General features: G+C 40.5%; 1 protein-coding gene across 2 annotated transcripts; it reads right to left on the minus strand.

Moving 5' to 3' along the window:
• Positions 1-903: 903 nt before the first annotated feature.
• LOC147892444 (uncharacterized) lies at positions 904-7,307 on the minus strand. 2 transcript variants are annotated; one of them, XM_087387103.1, is made up of 10 exons: positions 7,036-7,307; positions 6,529-6,572; positions 5,350-5,461; positions 5,091-5,229; positions 4,281-4,972; positions 3,819-4,197; positions 3,329-3,644; positions 2,500-2,661; positions 1,889-2,413; positions 904-1,754 (listed from the first exon to the last, which is right to left on the minus strand). In XM_087387103.1, the coding sequence occupies exons 1-10, from the start codon at positions 7,205-7,207 to the stop codon at positions 1,452-1,454; spliced, it is 2,844 nt and encodes a 947-aa protein (XP_087243229.1). In that variant the 5' UTR covers positions 7,208-7,307; the 3' UTR covers positions 904-1,451. The 2 variants fall into 2 exon arrangements, with proteins under 2 accessions (XP_087243229.1, XP_087243230.1); XM_087387104.1 differs by having other exon boundaries at positions 6,529-6,582; positions 7,036-7,299.
• Between the last annotated feature and the right edge of the window lie 13,617 nt (positions 7,308-20,924).

A 20,924-nucleotide genomic window follows, 5' to 3' on the forward strand; every position in this document is an offset into this window, starting at 1 on the left:
TAACACATGCATGTAGTTGTTATACTAGATCCTATCTACTATCTACTATTATACTAATGCACCAAGAGCTAAATCAAGGGAAAAGTCTCTTGATGACCAATTACCTATTGAATTCTACACAAAATTAATTCTACACAAATTTTGACAAGTTTAGATCTTTGACCTCAATTTCTCCTAGTATTTGTTGGATGATGTCCAAATCTAGCCTATTGTTGGTATGCAATTGCAAGTGGAGGAACTGTCGAATGCCATTTTGTGGCATGTGGTTGTAAGAGGGTATGAATGGAGAGAGAGAGAGAGAGAGAGAGAGAGAATTACTAAAATTTGCAAAAGGCCAAAGAGGAGGCTTAATACAATATAAGGAGACCCTCAAATAGGGGATACAACACTCCTAAAGATTGTAATTTAGCAAGTAAACAAAACTGAATTGAGCCCTAATTGCATTGCCCAAGGAAGAAGCTTGGCCATCGATCTCAATGTATGTGCAATAATTCATCAGAATTAATAGAGGGTAGTCATGCTTGTTAATAGCCTTTCTAGGCTGATTGCCAAGTGTTGCCTCTTAGATTTTGACCTGAGTCAATCAGTCGAGACAATGTTATGAAAGATTTGTCTCCAAGAAGATTGTAAATGGTAAGTCATGGGATGGACTTTCCATTGGAATGGACATTCCAGATATTGACAGTCAGATTTGGCAAATAAGATAGATACCTGTCAATGAGAGTAAAGCTGCTCCAAATCTTGGCTACATTACGTAATTCCAATTAAAATCAAAATCAAAATCGTGGTCATGACCCTGCCTGTTACTAAACCCTTGCAATAGAACCATACAATTAGTCAACCAACACACCTGCAAAAAAAATCAATGTCACCCAAAGCTTATCAAGGAGAGCTTTTGTGAGAATATATTAAGGTAACTCCCTTGCAAAAAGGCACGAGAGCACTTGAATTGTGTTAGCTAGCCATTTCAAAATCTTATACAAAGAATTCCAAAGGAGACAAGATTCTCGGGCCAGAAGCTCTTCAAACCCCCCTGAAGAATTTGTGAAGTGATCCATTGATCTTAACACAAAACCCTGGATAGAAATCCTTATTTCTGGCCTTCTCTTTAGGTCGAATGAGTTAATATGGAACAACTGGTGCATACAACAAACACCAAAGCTTTCAGACGCATAAAACTTGGAAAATCCATACAACTCCTCTTCTTTTTCCAAGTTTCATGCCCACTTGTCAGTATATAGGCTTACCCTTCAAATTGGTTGTCAAAACACCCGATGAGCCACTCATTTTTAACACCCTTGTTATGTACACTCTTCCCAGGCCTGCACTCTAGGCCCACACATTAGCTACACAACACCATTAAAAAAGAAAAGCAAACCTCCTCGTGCCACCTTTAGGTCATCTGCATTTGGCCAAGCTTCCATCCAACCAGTCAGACACTGCTCCTATTGTTAGTAACCATTTGCCCAACTCAATTGCCCACGCTGTTGTTGGTAGGATCCACTTTGGGCTCCCCCTCCCCCAACAGCACCTAATGCTTGTGGCTGTTGAAGCAATTGATGGACAGTTGGTGCTGTGCCAGAAGGAGATTGATGATACAAACTTGCATACGCAGCAGGAACTGCATGAGTAGGTTGAGTATGAGCATATCCTGTATGCTGGCCTTGACCCAGCATATTGTAATATGAATTAGACTGTATCCCACTCATATCCCGAGAAAGCTGAGTCTGGACCCATACTGTAGAGCCCTCTGCCTGGAGGGACGGAAACGAATCAGCAATGACCCAATTCCTTGGAAAAAGCTTTGGAAGCAACAGACTTAATGGACAGTACACACTCGCACGTATTAAAGAAAAGTAGTAACATGTACATTTAAGTTTAGACAAACCTGCTGACTTGGAATGTACAGGTTATTTTCTTTATACTGCGTTCCACTGACATCATCGTAGCCAGAAGCAGTCGTCGTAGCAGCCACAGGATTGATTGTAGCAAAACCTGCAGGAGATGTGAAGCTTCCATACCCTGCAGCTACTGCAGCATGTGGTGCATTACCTGTAGCTGTTCCAGCTTTGTACTGAGGCAATGAATATTTGATACCAGCACCATTGGGGGTATATGCGCTACCACCAGCACCACCAGGAGTATAACTGCTGCCAGGAGCTTGAGGATAGCTTGTATTTGCTGTATAACTATGCTGGTAGGGAGTTGGCATATATCCATAACTAGAAGGAACATATTGAAAACCAAAAATGTTAGCTCCAAAAGGATTCATTGGGACACCTGCGTGTTGTGGAGGGTATGCATGGATCGGTACAGGCTGCTGTGGTATTGTCAACCCTGTCTGTGCAATGCTAACTGTTTGTGAAGTCTGCCCCACAGCACCAGTTGCAGGAATTGCGATGGAGTTTCCAGCCTGGTTAATAGAATGAACTAAAATAAGGATCTCTACCAATAGTAAAGCAGCTTCGATAACGCCGTATCTCAATAAAGAGTACTAACCTCCTGAGCAGAAGAAAGGCCTTGGCCTGTCATCAAAGTAACACCTGTATTGTACTTATTCGCAGCATTTGTTGATACAAAATGGGTGTATCGTGCATCTAAATCTGAGCTAGGTCGGAACATTGGACTATAATAATTTCCACCTGGATCTGAATAAGGTGACTGCATCCCCATGCCAAACCAAGATCCAAGATCAGCTTCCCGAAACCAAAATGAGTGTAATCACATATGATTTCAGAATAGCAAATAAGGAGGCATATACCAATTAACAAGCCAAAGTAGACATAATTCCCCAAACCACAAACTATTCAACCTATTTCGTACATCTAGATGTAACGTTAACCAAATAGTCACAATCTTGGCTCAACACGCAAAATTCACAAAACAAACAGCATAACCTACACCAAAAATTCTCATGCACCATTTGCATCTGTGCATTCCACCAAAAGCATACGCTCAACCACAAAAAATATAATAAACAGAGTGAACTACATGCTGCGACCTAATTACAAATGCACGCTTTATAAAAAAGCTAGCTTTTGTAACCAACCATCCCAGAGGGTCACTATGCCATAATCCCCCAAAACAATAGTATTTCAGCTCTTCACATAGAACCTTGCTAAGCCCAACTACAATGCTTCAAGTCATCATTATGCATCTGGCAATGTCATAATTATGCATTGGCCTTGCACTAAGCTATCACTACAATGATCTATGTCTAACCATGCACTGGCAATATTACAGAATCACTTCAGTAAGCAACTCCAGTTATTTGTTTCCCCTTGTCTTAACTTAAGCGATTAATTAAACACCAATGCAAAGCACTTACCACAAAATTAGGCAACCGAGAGACCTCTTGAGGTTGAGGCTGAGATTCTGCTGCCTCATACGCGTACTGGCCACCCATAAGCTGAGGCATTACCCCAAAACCAAGATAGCCGGGAATGGCTGACAGGTAGGGATACTGTGTGTTTTGCTGCACAACAGCTTCAGACTTTGCCACCTCTGTTCGGGAAACCGCAGGCGAAATGACAGGCACAGGCACAGGCACACTAATTGCAACGTCCTCACTACCTACCAAAGCTGCCACAGGGGAAGCTGTACTGTATTTCTGCTCAAGAGACACAGGGGGGGAGCTCATCATGCTGCATAAATCACCAAACTGAACAAATAAGTCCACATACATAGTAGAGAAGCAGATGAATACTAAGCAAAACATCAAGCATCTGCTATTACAAAATAATTTTGTTTTAACACACGAACAAAGAAGCACTAGGTTGTTCTGCTATTACAAAATAATTTTGTTTTGATACACGAACCTAGAAGCACTGGGTTGTTCAGCAGGGGCCTTTGTTTCCGGTGTATTTTCTTCAGCAGAAGCAGAAGTCTTCTTGTCGTCCTCACCAGTAAAATTAGTAGAAAAAGGAGCATCAAAATCTGCCCCGAAGCTCCCAAAATTCAAATGAGTTCTGTCCACCTCAGGAACCTGAAGGTGATTTGGGATTATCACAGCCTGTTCATCCTGAATACTGAGCCGATCAAAGTTTGAAGTGGGCTCTAAAAGCACTCCAGTGTTATCTTGTGGTGCTGCAGGTGTAGATGATGTAGCAGCCTCGTTAGATAGGGAAGACTCTACAACAGCCTGAGAAGTGACAGTACTTTTTGCAGGCGATTTAGGCTTCCATTCCATACCAGAGCCTGCACCAAAACCCCTAGGGTCAACAGCATCCACACAATAAAGACTGCAGATTACAAGTACATTTAAAAGTCAAGATATGCACCTTTTTGACTCCCCACAGGCTGATGCTGATTATAAACTACCCTGCCTTCATACTGATTCGCAGTAAGAGTAGGCCTTAATCCAACATGTCCAGGTGATCCTGGGGAGGATGAGATTGCCAGTCCTTCAGAAGACCTACCAACTTCCATCATTGAAAGCCGACTTATAGTTCGCTCTGGAGGAAGGGAGGAAGAGATGGTAGAAATGTCAGCATCAACAGAATTAATATTGCTCCCGGAATATACATCAAACCCGCCAGTGCTTGGCTGATGGATATGAGGTGACTCTTCCAAGGACTTCGGCATTGACGTAGCTACTGTAGAGAGCACATGTGGCTGTTCTCCCTTGAGTCTCTGAGTCCCCAATACCCCAGCATCTTGTTGCGTGTTTCCAGAACCCATTCCATGAGATTCAAGATAAGAATGCAGAGTAGGATCCATTGAGGAGATATTAGCATTCGCATGGGAGTTGGACGAAGAGATCTGCTGAGCAATAGACGTTTTTGATAGTAAAGCCCCAGTCGTACCATACTGCTGTACATTGCTCGACGTCACAACGTCAGCCATAGTTGCTTGACCAGGGCCAATACTCCAATTCGTTCGTGGCCCTTGAGCTGTTATTGCGTAAGAACTGCTACCGTTCGGTAACCCAGTCAAGCCGGAACTTGGCATCGTAAGTACATCAATGCTCCCACTGCAGAAAGATTGAAGGGGATAAAACAATTAAAACAATTGCTTCCATTTCCACAGTAAAATTTAAACTTCATTCCTCATTATCAATAAACACTGGAGAACCAATTCATCTTCTTCACCTTGCACCAGTAGAAATGGCCTTCATCTGGACCTGCTGCTGCACTGATAGAGTTGGAGTCACAGTACTGGGAGTTTTTGCATTCTGATACGAGCCACCGTCCCTTCCATTAAAGGGTTGCCCTCTGCCACCGCTGAGTTCTACATTATATTATTGGGAATCAGATAGTTGTTAAAACATAAGGATGCCACAGTGCCTAAAAGTACACTTCAAAATGAGCAGCTTAAGGCTTACACCGGCAAACATTCCAAATGATATACCAGAATTATAACGTGTTATGCGATTGCCTCGGCCAGTTGGGACCCTTCCAACACGCACAGAAGAAGCCCCAGGAGGCCTTGACCTAGCTTCTCCAGACTCCTTGTTCACATTCTAAGCTCAAAAACAAGAGAAAATGTCATGATCATGTCACGTCCTTGCATATTTGAAACAAATTACCCTTTTTCTCTTTCCAGATATCAAAAAAAACCCCTCCCCCCAAAAAAGACTCTGTTTCAATGACTTTGTCACAACAAACTATCAGATATCTTTGAAAAAACGCATGAGATTTACTTTCTTAGAAGTTTGAAAGCTGAGCTTCTTTACTGACAAATGACTCTTGAGGTCTAATTTACTCTCTTTGGGGGACACAATCACTCTAAGCTCTTTACACAAACAGCCAAAAGATGATTTTATCCTCTCTTGCCTCTCCTTTTGCAGCATGGCCATATATATATGTATAAGAGAGAGAGAGAGAGAGAGAGAGAGTTCATTGAAAGTCTTCGAAAGACCAAAGGATCTATGAGACTGACAAACATGAGATACAATGAGCTGAATGGGTGGAACCTCTATGTGGTCATCGACACCCACGACAAGGGCTAACTTCTACGAGTTCTAGGCAATTAATCGTTACCGGTAAATGGGAATGCTTCGGAAAGAACGGATGTCAGAACGAGAATGTTTCAAAGGGAACATGGCAACGGGAACAGAACACCACATCATACAACACATCATCATATCACATAAAACTACACTAGAATTCCACACCAAGTCATATCATATAACATAAGACTATACTAGAATCTAAAGGATTAACTTTCTACAGCTTTAAACTTTTTATTTTAGCTTTTAACTTTGAAAAACGCACAAAAATCCATCAAAAACACATCTTAAACCATGCACTATTTCCCTATTTGTCCTCTGCTATCTTCTCTCCCATGTGCAATTCTGCCTTGTTATGTGTTGTATAGATTTGAACCGTTGCATCACTGGGGAACACTTATCCATTACTCTAATTTATAGGCGACCAGATTTTCTAAGTATGTGTGCAAAGGCTGTACCATCTCAGTATTTACATAAATCTATCCTATAAAGCCAGACAACAAAGCAAGTGGATGTTCAAAGCTGAACCAAGTCTTGGCAGAAACATAAGAGCTCTAAGCTTTGTCACAGCAGCTCACCTCTTTTTTCTTGTCTCGCTTCCGCTTGACTTCGTGAAATGTATCTGCAGATGACTAGTCAATTTCATCAGAAGGTAAGAAGAACCTCATATTGCTGTAATCATACAAAATAATCTCGTAACAATAACAGCAAGGGGAGCCTACATTCAGGGGTACAATAATATTTGGCACTATACGAAAGGAATCAGCACCCACTTGGGCGGGGGCGAACCACTGAGAAGCCGGAGGTATCCATGTTAAAGTCTCAAGGGATAAGGTTCGAAAGTGTGCAATGTTGAGATTGAAAAGTCTAAGAGCCTCAGGGAACAAGGTTCGTAAAGTGAAGCACCCTAACATATTTCTTCGGAGCGCTGTCACCATCATATAATGCAGTTTTGGCGAAGCAAATAGTTTGCAGAAGATCGAAGCCATGATACACGGGGTCGAAGATAGTGTGCGCGACACGCTGGAAGATGAAGAGCAACAGCGGTATGAGTTTCCGACAAGGACAAAGGGGCAAAACATTACCTTGAGTGAGGAGTCTTTGCACGGTCTCGTTGGGATCCATGTTACAGTCTTTGAGCATGGCATAGATCTCATCTTCGCTGTTCCTGACGATCTCCTTGAGGTCCTGGACGACCTTGCGGGCGTTGGCGGGGATGGCGGAGGAGGGGACTCCAACCCTAACGCCAGCACTCATGATGGTGGAAGGAGGGGGGGGGGGATGAGGAGACAGAGAGGCTCTCTCTATTGCATTGAGAGCGTGAGCGTGTTAGTGTTTTTGCTTGTGTGTTTTTGTGTTTGTGTTTGAGAGCGACTCACCGAAGAGGGAGAAGCTAGGGTTTAGAAGTGACCCTCTTCTTGCTAACTTGAAACCTGAGGTGAGCTTTTTCATTTGGGTTTGCAATTCAACGTTCGTATGTCACCATTATCCACGGACACCAAAAAAACCCAACTTCAATCCCCAAACAGAAATGCATCAGTTCGAGGTCTGTCATTTCAAACTCTCTTCCTAGCAAATGCTTTGTCTGCGAGATCTTCTCTTCACAACAAGTTTCTCTTGATATCTGGCACATAAAGAACATCGGACAATTGTTTTACAACTCCATCTGACTTTAGAGCAATCATACCTTTTTCTTTTGCTGGACATTTTGCATCATTGCCGATTGCTACCAGAATGTCATTCCCTACCGGATGTAGAGAGGTATACCAATCCTTCTGACTGGTCATGTGACACGATGCACCACTGTCAATAATCCAAGGTTCATCCGCAGGTACATGAACTGCCTCCGTGCAAATCTCCTCAATTGCTACGAACAGCTCTACTGGTATTGCCTACGCGTTGTTGCTAGACTCTTTCTTTACTCTGTTCTTCTCATCTGCAATCTTCTTTCGATACTCATTCTGCTTGTGCCCTGCCTTGTTGCAATAGAAGCACTTCTTTCTCTTTTATCATTAGAAGAAGATGGGTTACCAGAGTCCTTACCCTTACCTTTATTTGATCCAGCATAGAAAGCCGAATCTTCTCCAGTCCTCGTCTTTTGGCACATCTCCTCCTCCAGAAGCATTGCACTGAAATCCTCAAAGTTGAGGGGCGGATTTCTGTTCTATGTATTCAGCGCCATAACAAGACCATCGTACTTTGGTGGGAGCAACCATTCCATATAATTCCAAAGTCTCCATGATGGAGTGTGTGTCCAACTGAGTGTTGTGTGGAAAAAAGAAAGAGTCATATGCATATGCTTGATCCACAAAATGTTGCCCATTTGGTAGTTGTAGGCCATGTAAATGGCCCTCATTTGTGAGTTTGTCCATGTATAACAATAATGGATGAGTAGCAATGACATAATGTAAGGCACTGAGAGGGCATCCTTGCCGCACTGATCTACCCAACATCCATGGACGGGAGAGATCACTACCAATCATGCATTTTTATACAACCAAAAGATAGCATTGCACATTCAAGAGCCAAAACCCAATCTGTGCATTACTTGAGTAATGTATTCCCATTCCACAATGTCAAAAGCTCTAGCAATATCAACCTACATTATTAGCACATCTTTCTTGGTATATTTGCATATTCAATGCCTATATATGCATTGGCAATATTGTCATGTATCTGCCTTCCTGGCACAAAACCATATTAGGCTGGATGCAAACCTGCATGAAGAACCCCTTTTATCGATTGACTAACATTTTTGTAATGAGCTTGTAGTTAACATGCATTAAAGTTATGGGTCTCCAATCAGGAAGTGTTTCAAACATTTGTTTTTTTGGGACCAATTTAACCCATCCCTCTTTCCATGAGGATGGGAGGATGAGAATCTCCCAAGAATGAGTAACCATATAAAGGATTGGGGCCCTTGAGTTGGCTCTAATGTGCATGAAAGAATTCCAATGTAACCCTGTCATCCTGGGGATTTCCATGCAACCAAAGAGTTTAAAGCATCATCTAGCTCACTCTAGAGAAAAGGCATATCCATAATGGAAGCATCTTGGGGAGGCACGATATGCATTATGGTATGCAAAAATAGATTTTGAGCTGCAATCCTTCATGGAGTAAGTGGCAATGATGCTGCAAACAATTGGCTGAAATGGGCTAAGCATTCTATTTCAAGTGCAAAGGTATCCATTGTCCAAATCCCATCCAATTTGTTAACTCGAGCAATGGGTTGTTTTTATCCGAAAGCATGTAAACTTTTGAAAAAGCCTTTTGATGAGCAATCTTTATCCTCAAAAGCTTTTTGCCATGCATGAATCTACCATTTTTGAAGCTTACACTGGTCATTTTGTCTTCTGCATGTCCTTGCTATGCAAGCAGCTCAAGCATCTCGGCATTGTGTAATGGTCTTAGCTGACACTATTTGGATTAGTCTTGCAATTTTTATTTTGCCATTGCAACACAGAGCCTTTGATCCCCTAAAAATTGGTGGTCATACTGCTTAATTATATATCATATCCATGTGGCAAAAGAGTACCAAGCTAGATTCGAATCCTCCATGGCTTGCATTAGCAAAGGCCGAAGAGCATGTTGCACCATTTTTGCAAATGATATGCATTCTAGATAACTTTTATTAACAATAAGAAATATTTGCATGGGTAGCCTAAGAGTAGGAGTATGCATACCAAAATAGAGACCCATCCAAAGTGGTGAATGATCAAAAAGCACAAGTGAGTGGTTCACCCACCTGATACATATGAAGTCATTATTCAAGTCAGCCTGATTCAAGTACCAGCTATCTAGTTGACCCCAGTATTGCAAATGCAAATTGTCATGAAATGTAAACCCTTTATTCGAGGGCTTTAAAAAAACACAAGGGTCAGAAGCATGTAGACCTAAAAGCATAATAGCCCAAGAGGTATGTTCCATAGTTAGCATCCCTAGTCGATGTGCCGTGTTATCATCAAAATTGGGAGCTCTATTAAATCTTCGTTAAAAAAAGAATTTTTGTGCCATGCAATCTCCGACCAAAGACTTGCTCTACGAGTAGAATTCTATGAACCATAAACATATGAAAATTCGTATATTTCTCCATGAATGTATTACTAGTAGGAAACTGCCACTTGGATGATTCACATGGTGTTTGCACATCAATAATGTACCTAATATCCATGAACACTAGAATAGAATATGTTATTCCTTGCAAAATATCCATTTTCTCCAACAAGCATGTGTTGATTATGCTCTCCCAAGCAAACTAGCTGAGGCTATGTTTAATAAACATAATGCCAAAAAAGGCTCCATTTTTTGAGATTATAGGGGCTAGTACATTATAAGAGAAACACTTCTGAGGTATATACATGAAAGAAAGATGATTTGAATGAAAGCAGAAAATGCAAATTAGCAGGTATCATGTGCCATGACATCAATGTTATCAACCATATCATTTCCAAAATGCTTAGAAGAGGCCACACTATGTTTCCATTGACAAAATATGAAGAGTGGAGATGAGAAGAGAGGGCATAGCTAGAGAGCACACCACAAATGACTAACTGTACACTAGATTTAGTTTAAAATGTAGAATATATATAAAACCATTTAGGGTTAGGATTAGGAGCTTTATAGCACTCTATAAGTGTTAGTGTTATTCACATATGATCACATGATGTTGAGCGTGATCTCTCAACACCTTCTCTCAAGATCAACATCATGAAGTAGGCCTTCCCTCAAGATGATGATTCTAGGTAATCGAAGAAGGACTGAACATTACATTCCGTCACACCCCTTTAATGGGAATGTCCTTCGTCTACATCAAACCAAGAACTAGTCATTGCTTCTTGAAAAGCTCTTTACCAAGTGGTTTGGTAAAAATGTCTGCAACATTCTCTTTGCTATCAAAATGCTGCAGTGTGGTGATGGCACCAAGTAACACTCTTTCTCTAATGAAGTGCTCTCTGACATCAATGTGCTTTGTGTTGGAGTGATATACTAGATTCTTGGCCAATGCTTGAGCCGATTGATTATCACAGTATATTGTTGTTGGCTTTGACTCATCAAAGTAGTCTGTTTCTGACAATAGTCTTCTGAGCCATATAGCCTCACATGCACCTATAATGAGTGCTCTATATTTTGCTTTAGTCGAAGATAGAGAAACAGTTGGTTGTTTGTTTGACAACCATGATACAGCACCTTGACCAAGGAAAAATGCATATCCCTGTGTGGATCTCCTAGTCTCATGATCTTCGGCATAGTCACTGTCACAGTATCCATGCAACCGTGGATGACTTCCTTTGTATTCTATCCCAAACTATCTTGTACCTCTAATGTATCTCAAGATTCTTTTGGCTGCATTCCAGTGAGACTATTTTGGATTTGCCATAAACTGTGCTAGTGAACTTACTACATAACAAATATCTAGCCATGTGATAATTAGATATATAAGAGATCCGATGAGCTACCTGTAGTACCTGTCATTGATTATAGGCTTTTTTGAATCTTTAGGAAGTTTCAAAATCTGTTCCATGGGAGTGGCTACAATCTTGCAATCTGCCATATGAAACTTCTTTAGGAGACTGTCAACATATTTCAGCTGACTCATAAAGGTGCTATCTGAATATCTCAAGAACTCAATTCCAAGACAATAGTGCATAAGTCCAAGATCTTTCATGTCAAACTCTACAGATAAGTCTTGTTTTAGCTTTTTGATGAAGCTATCCTTGCTTCCGATCACAATCGGATCATCTACGTAAAAGTGCAATAGTAATGTCTTCCCCTTGAACTTTGTAGTAGAGAGTATGATCTACATTGGATTTCATGTATCCCAGATCAACAAAATACTTGTTGATTCTGCTGTATCAACTTCTGGGTCCATGCTTTAAGCCATAGAGGATTTTCTTGAGATGGCAAACCTTATTCTCCTTTCTTGGTTCAACATAACCTGTTGGTTGTTGCATGTAGACTTCTTCATCTAGATAACCATTGAGAAATGCATTCTTGACATCGAGCTGGTATACATTCCATCTGATGAGTATCACTAGTGATATCAAGAACTGTATGGAATCCATCTTTGCTACTAGAGCATAAGTCTCATCATAATCTTGACCATATTGCTATGCAGATCCTTTTGCAACTAGTCTAGCTTTGTATCTTTGAATACTTCCATCTGGATTGTACTTCACTTTGTATACCCATTTGTTTGTTATGGCCTTCTTTCCTGGTGGAAGGTCTCATGATTCCCAAGTATTATTCTTGTACAAAGCATCCATTTCTTCATTCATAGTAGTTTGCCATTCTAGCTTGTCTATTGCGTCTTCGAAGTACACTGGCTCTTCTGTAGCCATGATGGTAATCATAAGAGCATAATTGCTATTTCAACATGAATTGCTTTGCCTTTCCCTAGTAGACCATCTGAGCTGTTGTGGCTTTGCGTGGGGTGTTTTTGGCAATTCTTGTTCTTCTTCATCAACCAATTCTATAGATGACTGTGAAATCGGTGCATCTATCTCTTGTGTATTTCAGGTTTTCCTCATCAAAGATTACATCTCTGGAGATAATGATCTTGCACTTGATAGGATTATACAACTTGTATGCTTTGCTTTCTTCACAATAGCCAACCATGATGCATTTGTGTGACTTTGCATCCAATTTCCTGTGATGATCATCATGTAGGTGGGCATATGCTATGAAACCAAATATGCGAAGATGCCCAATGTGTGGCTTGTGTCCAGTGAATGGTTCATAAGGTATCATACCCTAAATCGGTTCGGTAGGAAGCTGATTAAGCAAGTAGTTTGTAGTGGCTATTGCTTCTACCCAATATTGATTCAGAAGATGCTCCTAAGATGCTTCTCTCACTAAGCATTGCTCTAGCACTATCTGCTAAAGTACCATTCTTCCTTTCAGCTCTTGCATTCTGTTGAGGAGTATCTACACAAGTGAATTGTCTTCGAATGCCATGACTTCTACAAAATTTCATTAATGCTGAAGACATGTATTCACCTCCTCTATCTGATCTTATGACTTTGATCTTTCTTCCTGTCTGGTTTTCTACCATGGCTTTGAATTCTTGAAATCTGGAAAACACTTCAGGTTTCTCTTTCAGAAAGTAGACCCAACAATATCCGATGTAGCCGTTGATGAAAGTCAAGTAGTAAAGTGAACCATTGATTTTGTAGGTCCGGGCATAACCCCATATGTCTGTATGAATCAAATCAAGAATACCTCGTGCTCGAGAGGTGCTGCTGCCAAAGTTGGTTCACTTTTGTTTGCCAAAGCAGCATGCTTTGCAAACTTTTCCTAGAAACTTTAGTTGAAGAATCCCGATTGCTAAATTTTGATTCCTGAGATCTAGCAAGCTCTTGAAATTGACATGACCATATCTCTTGTGCCATTTTGCGGATAGTGGCATCTGTTGCGGTTGAGCTATCATGGCATGCAAATCTAGTATTGTAGCTAGCATTATGTACAAGCGTCCTTCCTTAACACCTTTTACTACTAGCTAAAGTCTTTTGGATTTTTCTCTGATAGTGCATTCATCTCCATCAAAGATGACTCAGTAGTTGTGTTCTGTCATTTGACCTACGGAGACAAGAGGTTCTTGCTACGCTTGGGAACATAGAGTACATCTTTCACTAATCCTTTCGTACCAGTGAAATTGTTCATAGGGATAATGCATGTCCTTTGAACTGGATTGGATTTGGTGTATTATCTACTATGTAGATGACATTCTTTTGACCCTCTAATGGTTTCATCTCAATGAACCATTCCCGATGATTTGTTATGTGAGATGATGCAACGCTGTCGATGTACCAAGGATCTTGTTCTGCTTGGTTGACTTGATAGTTGAAATCCTCTTTTGTATTAAAATTAGTGCCTAGATAACTGTATCAATCTTCATTTCCTCGTTTGCAAAAAACATATTCCCATGATTTTTTGCAAAATGACTGTGACGAGAATTCTTCCGCAAAAATTCCCTCGATTACTGTTGGATTGACCGCCTTGGTCATACTGCTTCTTGCGGTAATCTCTTTCATAGTGTCCAAACTTATGACATTAGTTGCACTAGATGTTTGACACGTTGGTGGATGCATTCCCTCATCCTTGGAATCTTCTTCAATTGGAATGATTTCCTATTTGTTGATGCTGATGGTGCTAAGGATGATGCTGATGTTGATTCTGACTTTATTATTGACTTTGTTGCTGATGTGATCACTTTTCTGGAATGATCTACCTCTACCTCTACCTTGCCTCTGCCTCTACTTTTGGCTGAAGCTGTGAATGCTTGATCATTAGAATGACCTTTATGTGCATGAATGGACTGAGTCCTGAGTTCTTCACCAAGTAAGATTGACTGAAGTTCTTCCAGTGTCAAAATTTGCCGTTGAATGGCAATACTCTGGACTAGATTCTCGTGTCCCTCTCCTAGTCCATTCAGGATGAGTTGAACCATTTTTGCTGGATTCATGGTCTCTCCTACTGCTGCTACTACGAGTTGATTATTGTAGTCTTTTATTTTAAGTACGTAAGCATGATCGGTTTCGCTGTTGTTGCAAAAACTCAGGTTGATTTGGTTTCTCAGTGTGAGAATCCTAGATGTGTTATTGAACTCGTAGAGAGCTGCGAACATGTCCCATGCTTCTTTCAATGTCTTGACGGTGTTGAGCTATCCTAGCATGACATCTTAAGAGCACATTCAGCTTGATCAAATGATATGCATACTTATCTTTCTTATCCCATTCTGCTTGAGCTCGGCGGACTATGGCAAGATCTGCTACAAGTGCGAAAATTACTAGCGTTGTTGGAGATCCCATTGTTGGTGTTGTGACAATAAGTGGAGTAGAGCTACTACTGGCTGGATCGTCCAATGATCTAGGTATAGATCCATCGACATACTCCCATTTGTCCTCAAGTACAAGAATGGTCTCCATTTGGTATTTCCATGTGCCGTAATTGGAGTTGTCTAGCTTAGCAAATGCCTCCAGATTGAGGTTGCTAATCGTAGACATGGTGCAAGAAATGCACTCAAAGTGTTGTGAAGATCACTGTCTGAATCAACTGCAAAACACTAATTGTGGCAAGTGAAATCTGAACTGTTGGTGAAGGTAGAACTATAATATATATAATCTAATGTGAATTACAAGGCCTATGACAAATGATGCTGGGAATAGCCAAGAGGCTTTACAAGGCTAAAATAAAGTACACAATGCCGTGAAATAGCCAAATAGGCTTTACAATGATGGAATGTGTGTGTGAAATCAAATCATGTGCTATCTTCCCATTGAACAATGTGCCAATACCTTTGAACTCTAAAGTCTACTCATTGAACTAATGAACATCAGGTTTCAAATAATGTGATGATGTGAAACCGTATGTGAGCGTATGGACTGACTTCGAGTAAGAACTAGTCGGGAATTTCGGGCATGGCTTAGATTGGCAACTTGGGAAAATTCAAAGCATCCCCTCCATGGCAATCTAGTATACTCTGATCTAGATCTATACCAACCGTTGATTGATGAAAGAACAGTAAAAATAATTTATTTTCATTGGTTCTTTTTATGTGTTGGGTCAGATGCGTCAATGTAGAGGCTAATGTACATGTAGGAAGTGGATTTGTTGGTGAGGCTCAAAAGTGGGTGATACTTGTGCCAAAATGTGTGTGAGATGTGATGAGTGCATAGAGCACAAAAAATCAATCGTTTCACCTTTTTATAGCACCCTCAAATTCCTCCTGGATCAAGAGATACAACTTGATCTAGGTGGAGGGGAAAAAAAGAGTGAAATGTGCAGTGATGATATGGCACTGTGAGTCACATGTAGTGATGATGTGGCATTGTGCTTAGCAAGAGGTGTGCTAGTGGAGCAGTGATGAGGTGGTAGCTGTGTGTCACATGAAGTGCTTGTGGAGAGGTAATTGTGCCTGACTTGGGACTATGCTGATTGGACAGTTGAGGTGGTAGGGTCGTGATGTGGCATATGATTACTTAGCTTTGATTGGTGAATTGTTGACTAGTGAGGTGGCTTGATGATGTGGTAGATTAGGCACCTTGATGACGTGGCACTTGGAGAGGATAAGGCTACCATGTGGCAGATAATTAACCAACCACTCAACCTTGGGTCTCCTTCACATAACTCGGGTTAAGTCTTACATGCCAAGTGTCAAAGGCTTAACCAAGCCTTACTCCTTGGGTTAAGATAAGGCCAGGTGTCCAACGACTAGATGACCTCTATTCTTGACGGAATCTATGAATATTTCATCCAATCCACCTCCCCACCTCTATGGTCGTTTGGAGCCATGTAGATGCTGCTGGGCGACATCATTCGTCATGCGGCCGAGTTGGTCTTTGGCTGAGAGCTTGTTGGAGGCTCATTGAGAGGCTCTGTGGATCCTTGTTGCTTGGAGGTGTTGCTTAGTTGGATTCAGTTGTTGGCCCATTGTGGATATCCATTGTAGAGGTGCTTCTGTGAGGCATCGTTGTTGATGATGCCTTGCTTGCTTCGTTGGCTATATGGCGCTAGAGGCTGTTGACATTGCGAGTGAGCCAAAGGTTGTTTGATGAAGAGGCGTAGAAGCTTGTTGGTCAAGTCAGCATCCAAGTGTTGTAGATGGCACCGTTGCATAGCTGCCAGATCCATGGAGGCTGGCAATCATTGGACGAGTCACCTGGTTGGTGTATGTTACCAGCTAAGTTGTAGAAGTCAAAAATTGATGGGCTACGAGGAGCTTGGGCTGGTGAGGTATACGCAGTGAAGCTCATTGTTCAACCCTGCATGCAGAAGATCATTGAGTCAGGGCATATGGGTATGGCATAGATGGGCTAGAGCTGCGATTATGGAGCAGTTGTAGAGCATGCATGGAGGCATTACTATGTGCAAGGCCCGTCGTGAGGCGGCTAGTAGATGGTCTCACGGATGAGTCACCTCAGGGAGCTCGTTCATTGGCTAGAGTCTACATGGGTGTAGGGCATCGTTGAAGATGGGTGTGCAGGAGGTATTGGCTTTTTGCCTCAAAGGAGCCGACTACTTGTTAATCGATGGAAAGGCAAGTAATAAACAAAACCTTTGGTCATAGGATTTGTGCATCTAGCTCAAGGCCGAGCTATAGACTATGTACGAGCCTTCAGTGGTGTTGTAGGAGCCACTACGTGGCTCTCTCTCAAATGACTTCTCTTAGAGCTATCTTTTCTTTCTCTTAGAGATACACATCCTCTCTTTCAAAGAAATGAGATCTCCCTCTATCTCTTACTGAATAAAGAAGAACTCAAACTAATTCTCTCTTCTCTTAAGAAGAAGAAGCAAATCTCTCAAAGCGGAATGAATGAAAGCTTCTCAAAAGAATCCTCTCACAATATATGAATAGAAATTCTCTCACATGAACAAAATTTCTATCACTCAACGGAAATCTCTCATCAACGGAATGAAAGATGAACACTAAATCTCTCGATCACTCTCACAAGAAAGATGGCACCTCAATGGAAGGCAGAACCATGCTCTAGTACCATGACAAAATATGAAGAGGAGAGAGGAGAAGAGTGGAGATGAGGAGAGAGGGCATAGCTAGAGAGCACACAGCAAATGACTAATTGTACACTAGATTTAGTTGAAAATGTAGAATATATACAAACCCATTTAGGGTTAGGGTTAGGGTTAGGGTTAGGGTTAGGGCATCTAACCCTTTGGGGCTTATATATCACTCTCATAAAATATATGTAATATTTAAGACCGTATATACAAGAGTTTCCAAAATATAACTCCATAGATGTGCTCAAATGGGGTTTTCCAATCAATTTGAGTGGTTGAATTACTATATTTGGACATTGGATGTGAAAGTTATGCCACTTTTAAAAGTGTTGTCCATGGTAGTTTCACCAATGAAACTACCTTGGAAGGCCTACTTCAAAGGGGTTTCGCTAGTGAAACTACCTTGATGGCTTACTTTAATGAGGTTTCTTTGGATAAACCCTTTCATGAGGCTAGGTTGAGAGAGGGTTTTCAATGTCAACCCCTATTAAGTAAAAGTTGTAAGAAGGATCATAAGGGAATTTTCATAAAGAGATCTACTCTACATGTGGGTTTCTTCAAAAGCCATCCCATTATGTTACTCACCATTCCCAAAGATTCATGTAAAGATTTGTGTATAAAATAGGCTTTGCTATAATAGTTTGCATATTTCTAAGTGAAACTATGTTTTGTTTCGATCCATTTTTGCCGCATTTTTACATATTTGGAAGCTTTTTTTTCCTTCGCTTTAACGCTCAAAAAGTGGAGCTATGCTTTGAATCCTACAGTCCCACAATCTAAGGTCCTTGTTCTACCTTGTCCTTGTTGTGGATGGATGCAGGTGAGTTGAGCTCCTTCAATATCATTCAATATTTATAAATTAGTAAATTGAATATATTTTTAATCCCTCCATGTAAAAAGAAATAGTAATTGGGAAAGTTTATTTGATGGTTTTAGTTCTTAGGTTTCACGTTTTACTATTTCTTTTTACTATTTCTTTCCCAATTACTATTTCTTTTTATCAAAAGAAATAGTAATTGGGAAAGTTTATTTGATGGTTTTAGTTCTTAGGTTTCACGTTTTTACATTCTAGTTTAGATTTAAAATAAGGTGATTGATTATGGCATAAATGGTGTAGGTAGGTAAGGTTATGGATCTATCATTGGATTAAATGGAAGAGTAGTGACATGTGCTTCTTCTCTAACCACTTGATCCATGGTTTGGCTTGTTTGCCACCATCTTTGATAATATACTCATGATTGAGCTCTCCTCCTCTACCGCATTTGTGCTAAGGGATTTTCTCATTTTTGAGTCGAACTTCTGTGGTTTGTTCGTTGCTATTTGCTTGAGAGTGGATCCTTCTTGTCTTAGTGTCTTCTTCTAAGCTCCACGTTCCTCCTTTGTTCGTGCTCTTAGCCAAGTAGTAGTAACTAGAGCTTGCATTGCTCTGAGGTGATATCTCTTCTGTGTGAGTGGTTCTTCGTTAGCCTCACCTAGTTGAAGGTGAAAGGTGCTTGCCAGCTTGTCATCTAAATGGGTTTGTTCACGTTCTTATCCTCGTCTCCTAGCAAGGTGGCTTCCAGAATGGTTTTTGATCAAACCTCATTTTCCTCAATGGGGTGGCTGCCAAGGCCATTGAACTAGGGCGCTCGTCAACTAGCACCTACTCTAGCATTGGTGAAATGAATAGTTTCTTAGCTACAATGTCTATTCCCCTAGTACTAGATGTGGCGAGTGATGTTTTTGTTGACATTCACTCACTGCTCAGGGGAAGTGCTCTTCTAGCCTCTATTTCTCCTCGTGGTGCTATCGCTTTGTTCTCGTTCTTCTAAGCTAAGCCTCTAGAGTGCATCAGTTTCTAATTAGTGCACGTTTATTACTCACTGTGGGAGAGATTGCTTTTCGTCACATCTAGTTCTTCTATCACCTCTCTTAAGCTCTATGGGTAAGCCTGATTTCTACTTTCTTATTGTCATTTCATGCTCCCTTTTTGGTCTTGTAGCCGGCTGTGAAGAGTACTATGGATTGGTTTAGATAGATTGTATGTGTGGTGTGTGTATATACATACATACATACATATGTGTGTGTGCAATGCCGCATGCATATACATACATATGTATGCATGTATGTGTAAATTTACACATTTAGTTATATAATACATATTTATTAATAAAGGAGGATTCGGGGATGAAAGAGGAATGGCAACTCTAGCTAGCTTATCTTGCACTGAAAGAATGTAGATTTACATGCTTTAAAGGACATCCTTTAAGTCTCTTGGCATTATGCTTTGATTTACCATGTCCCATTCACTCTTTGTTTGAAAGGGAATCCAAGGGCTGGCTCCAAGGTACACAAGAGTGTACATACATTAATGGTCTTTTGGCCCTCAACTTTTAGGAAGTACAAAAAAACTTAATGGCCTTTTGGCTCCATGCTACTATACTAAGGTACATCCAATCCTTCAGAGAGGATCTCCTACTAAGGGATTAAGAGTTCCCCATACTTTAAAGGAAACACAACCAAAGGACACATCATAAATTGGTACCAAGGGACATGGTTTGCGAAGTGATAACATAGAAACCGAAGTCAAGAGAGGATTAATCACTTATCGAAAGGATTACTTAGTGTTAAAGGTCCAGCCTCTTCCCACAGCTAAGTAATGACAAGCCTTAAGTTAGAGTAGAGTAATAAAGAGGTCCCTTTCAAAAGGTCTCTTTCATAAGAGGACTAGCTTACATGAGGGGTAAATTTAGCTAGCCAAAGGTACTATGTTAGCATAGTTTTGTTAGATAATTAGCTAATTTCAAGGATAATAGACGTGACTAAGAAGGCTTATTGATGCCAAAAGCCATAGGAAGGAAAGCATGTCATCCATAGATATTGTATGTCACCTATTTGATGACTTATTATGACATATATAGGGGCGACAAGCCTAGATTGGAGGAGACCCCGGGAATCAACATGTAGGAAAGTATGCCACCAATAGTGGTATAGGGAATTTACCATGGTAAAATAATGAGAACTTATAAGGAAAAAGACATTAAACACCTACTCCCATAATCGAATGTGTGTGCTAATGAGGTTAGGAATATAAGTATGTGTGTGTGTGTACGTGTGTGCCATGCTGCATGCATATACATATGTATGCATATATGTGTAAATTTACACATTTAGTTGGTAAAATACATACTTATATACATTTATATATATGTATATATAGATATATATAAATACACATAAGTTGTGGAAAATGTATATTTTTTAATGTTTTTCGTCTTTGCCAAAGGTTTTATCTTTCATTTTTTGGTTCAACTTTGATTGCTATGAGTCATCAAAGTTTTCTTTTAAGTTTCATGGTTTTTTTATTTGATTGGATTTAGAAATAGCTGTCTTCTTTATGGCTTTATGATGGATGTGCGAGCATTATTTTTATTTTCTTTATTCATACGTGGATGTTATGTATATATATAGTGTGAGAATA

This window comes from Dipteris shenzhenensis, chromosome 16 (genome assembly GCF_047967505.1).
Source record: "Dipteris shenzhenensis isolate YYH24624 ecotype China chromosome 16, Dip_SZ_1.0, whole genome shotgun sequence".
Lineage (NCBI taxonomy): Eukaryota > Viridiplantae > Streptophyta > Polypodiopsida > Gleicheniales > Dipteridaceae > Dipteris > Dipteris shenzhenensis.

Excerpts from the sequence above, each read along its gene's own strand:
- LOC147892444 (XM_087387103.1), bottom strand. The coding sequence starts at position 7,207 with ATGAGTGCTGGCGTTAGGGTTGGAGTCCCCTCCTCCGCCATCCCCGCC. Across the intron at positions 6,573-7,035 it reads GCAAAGACTCCTCACTCAAG|ATACATTTCACGAAGTCAAG; the intron begins GTAATGTTTTGC and ends AGTCATCTGCAG. Across the intron at positions 4,973-5,090 it reads GCCATTTCTACTGGTGCAAG|TGGGAGCATTGATGTACTTA; the intron begins GTGAAGAAGATG and ends ATCTTTCTGCAG.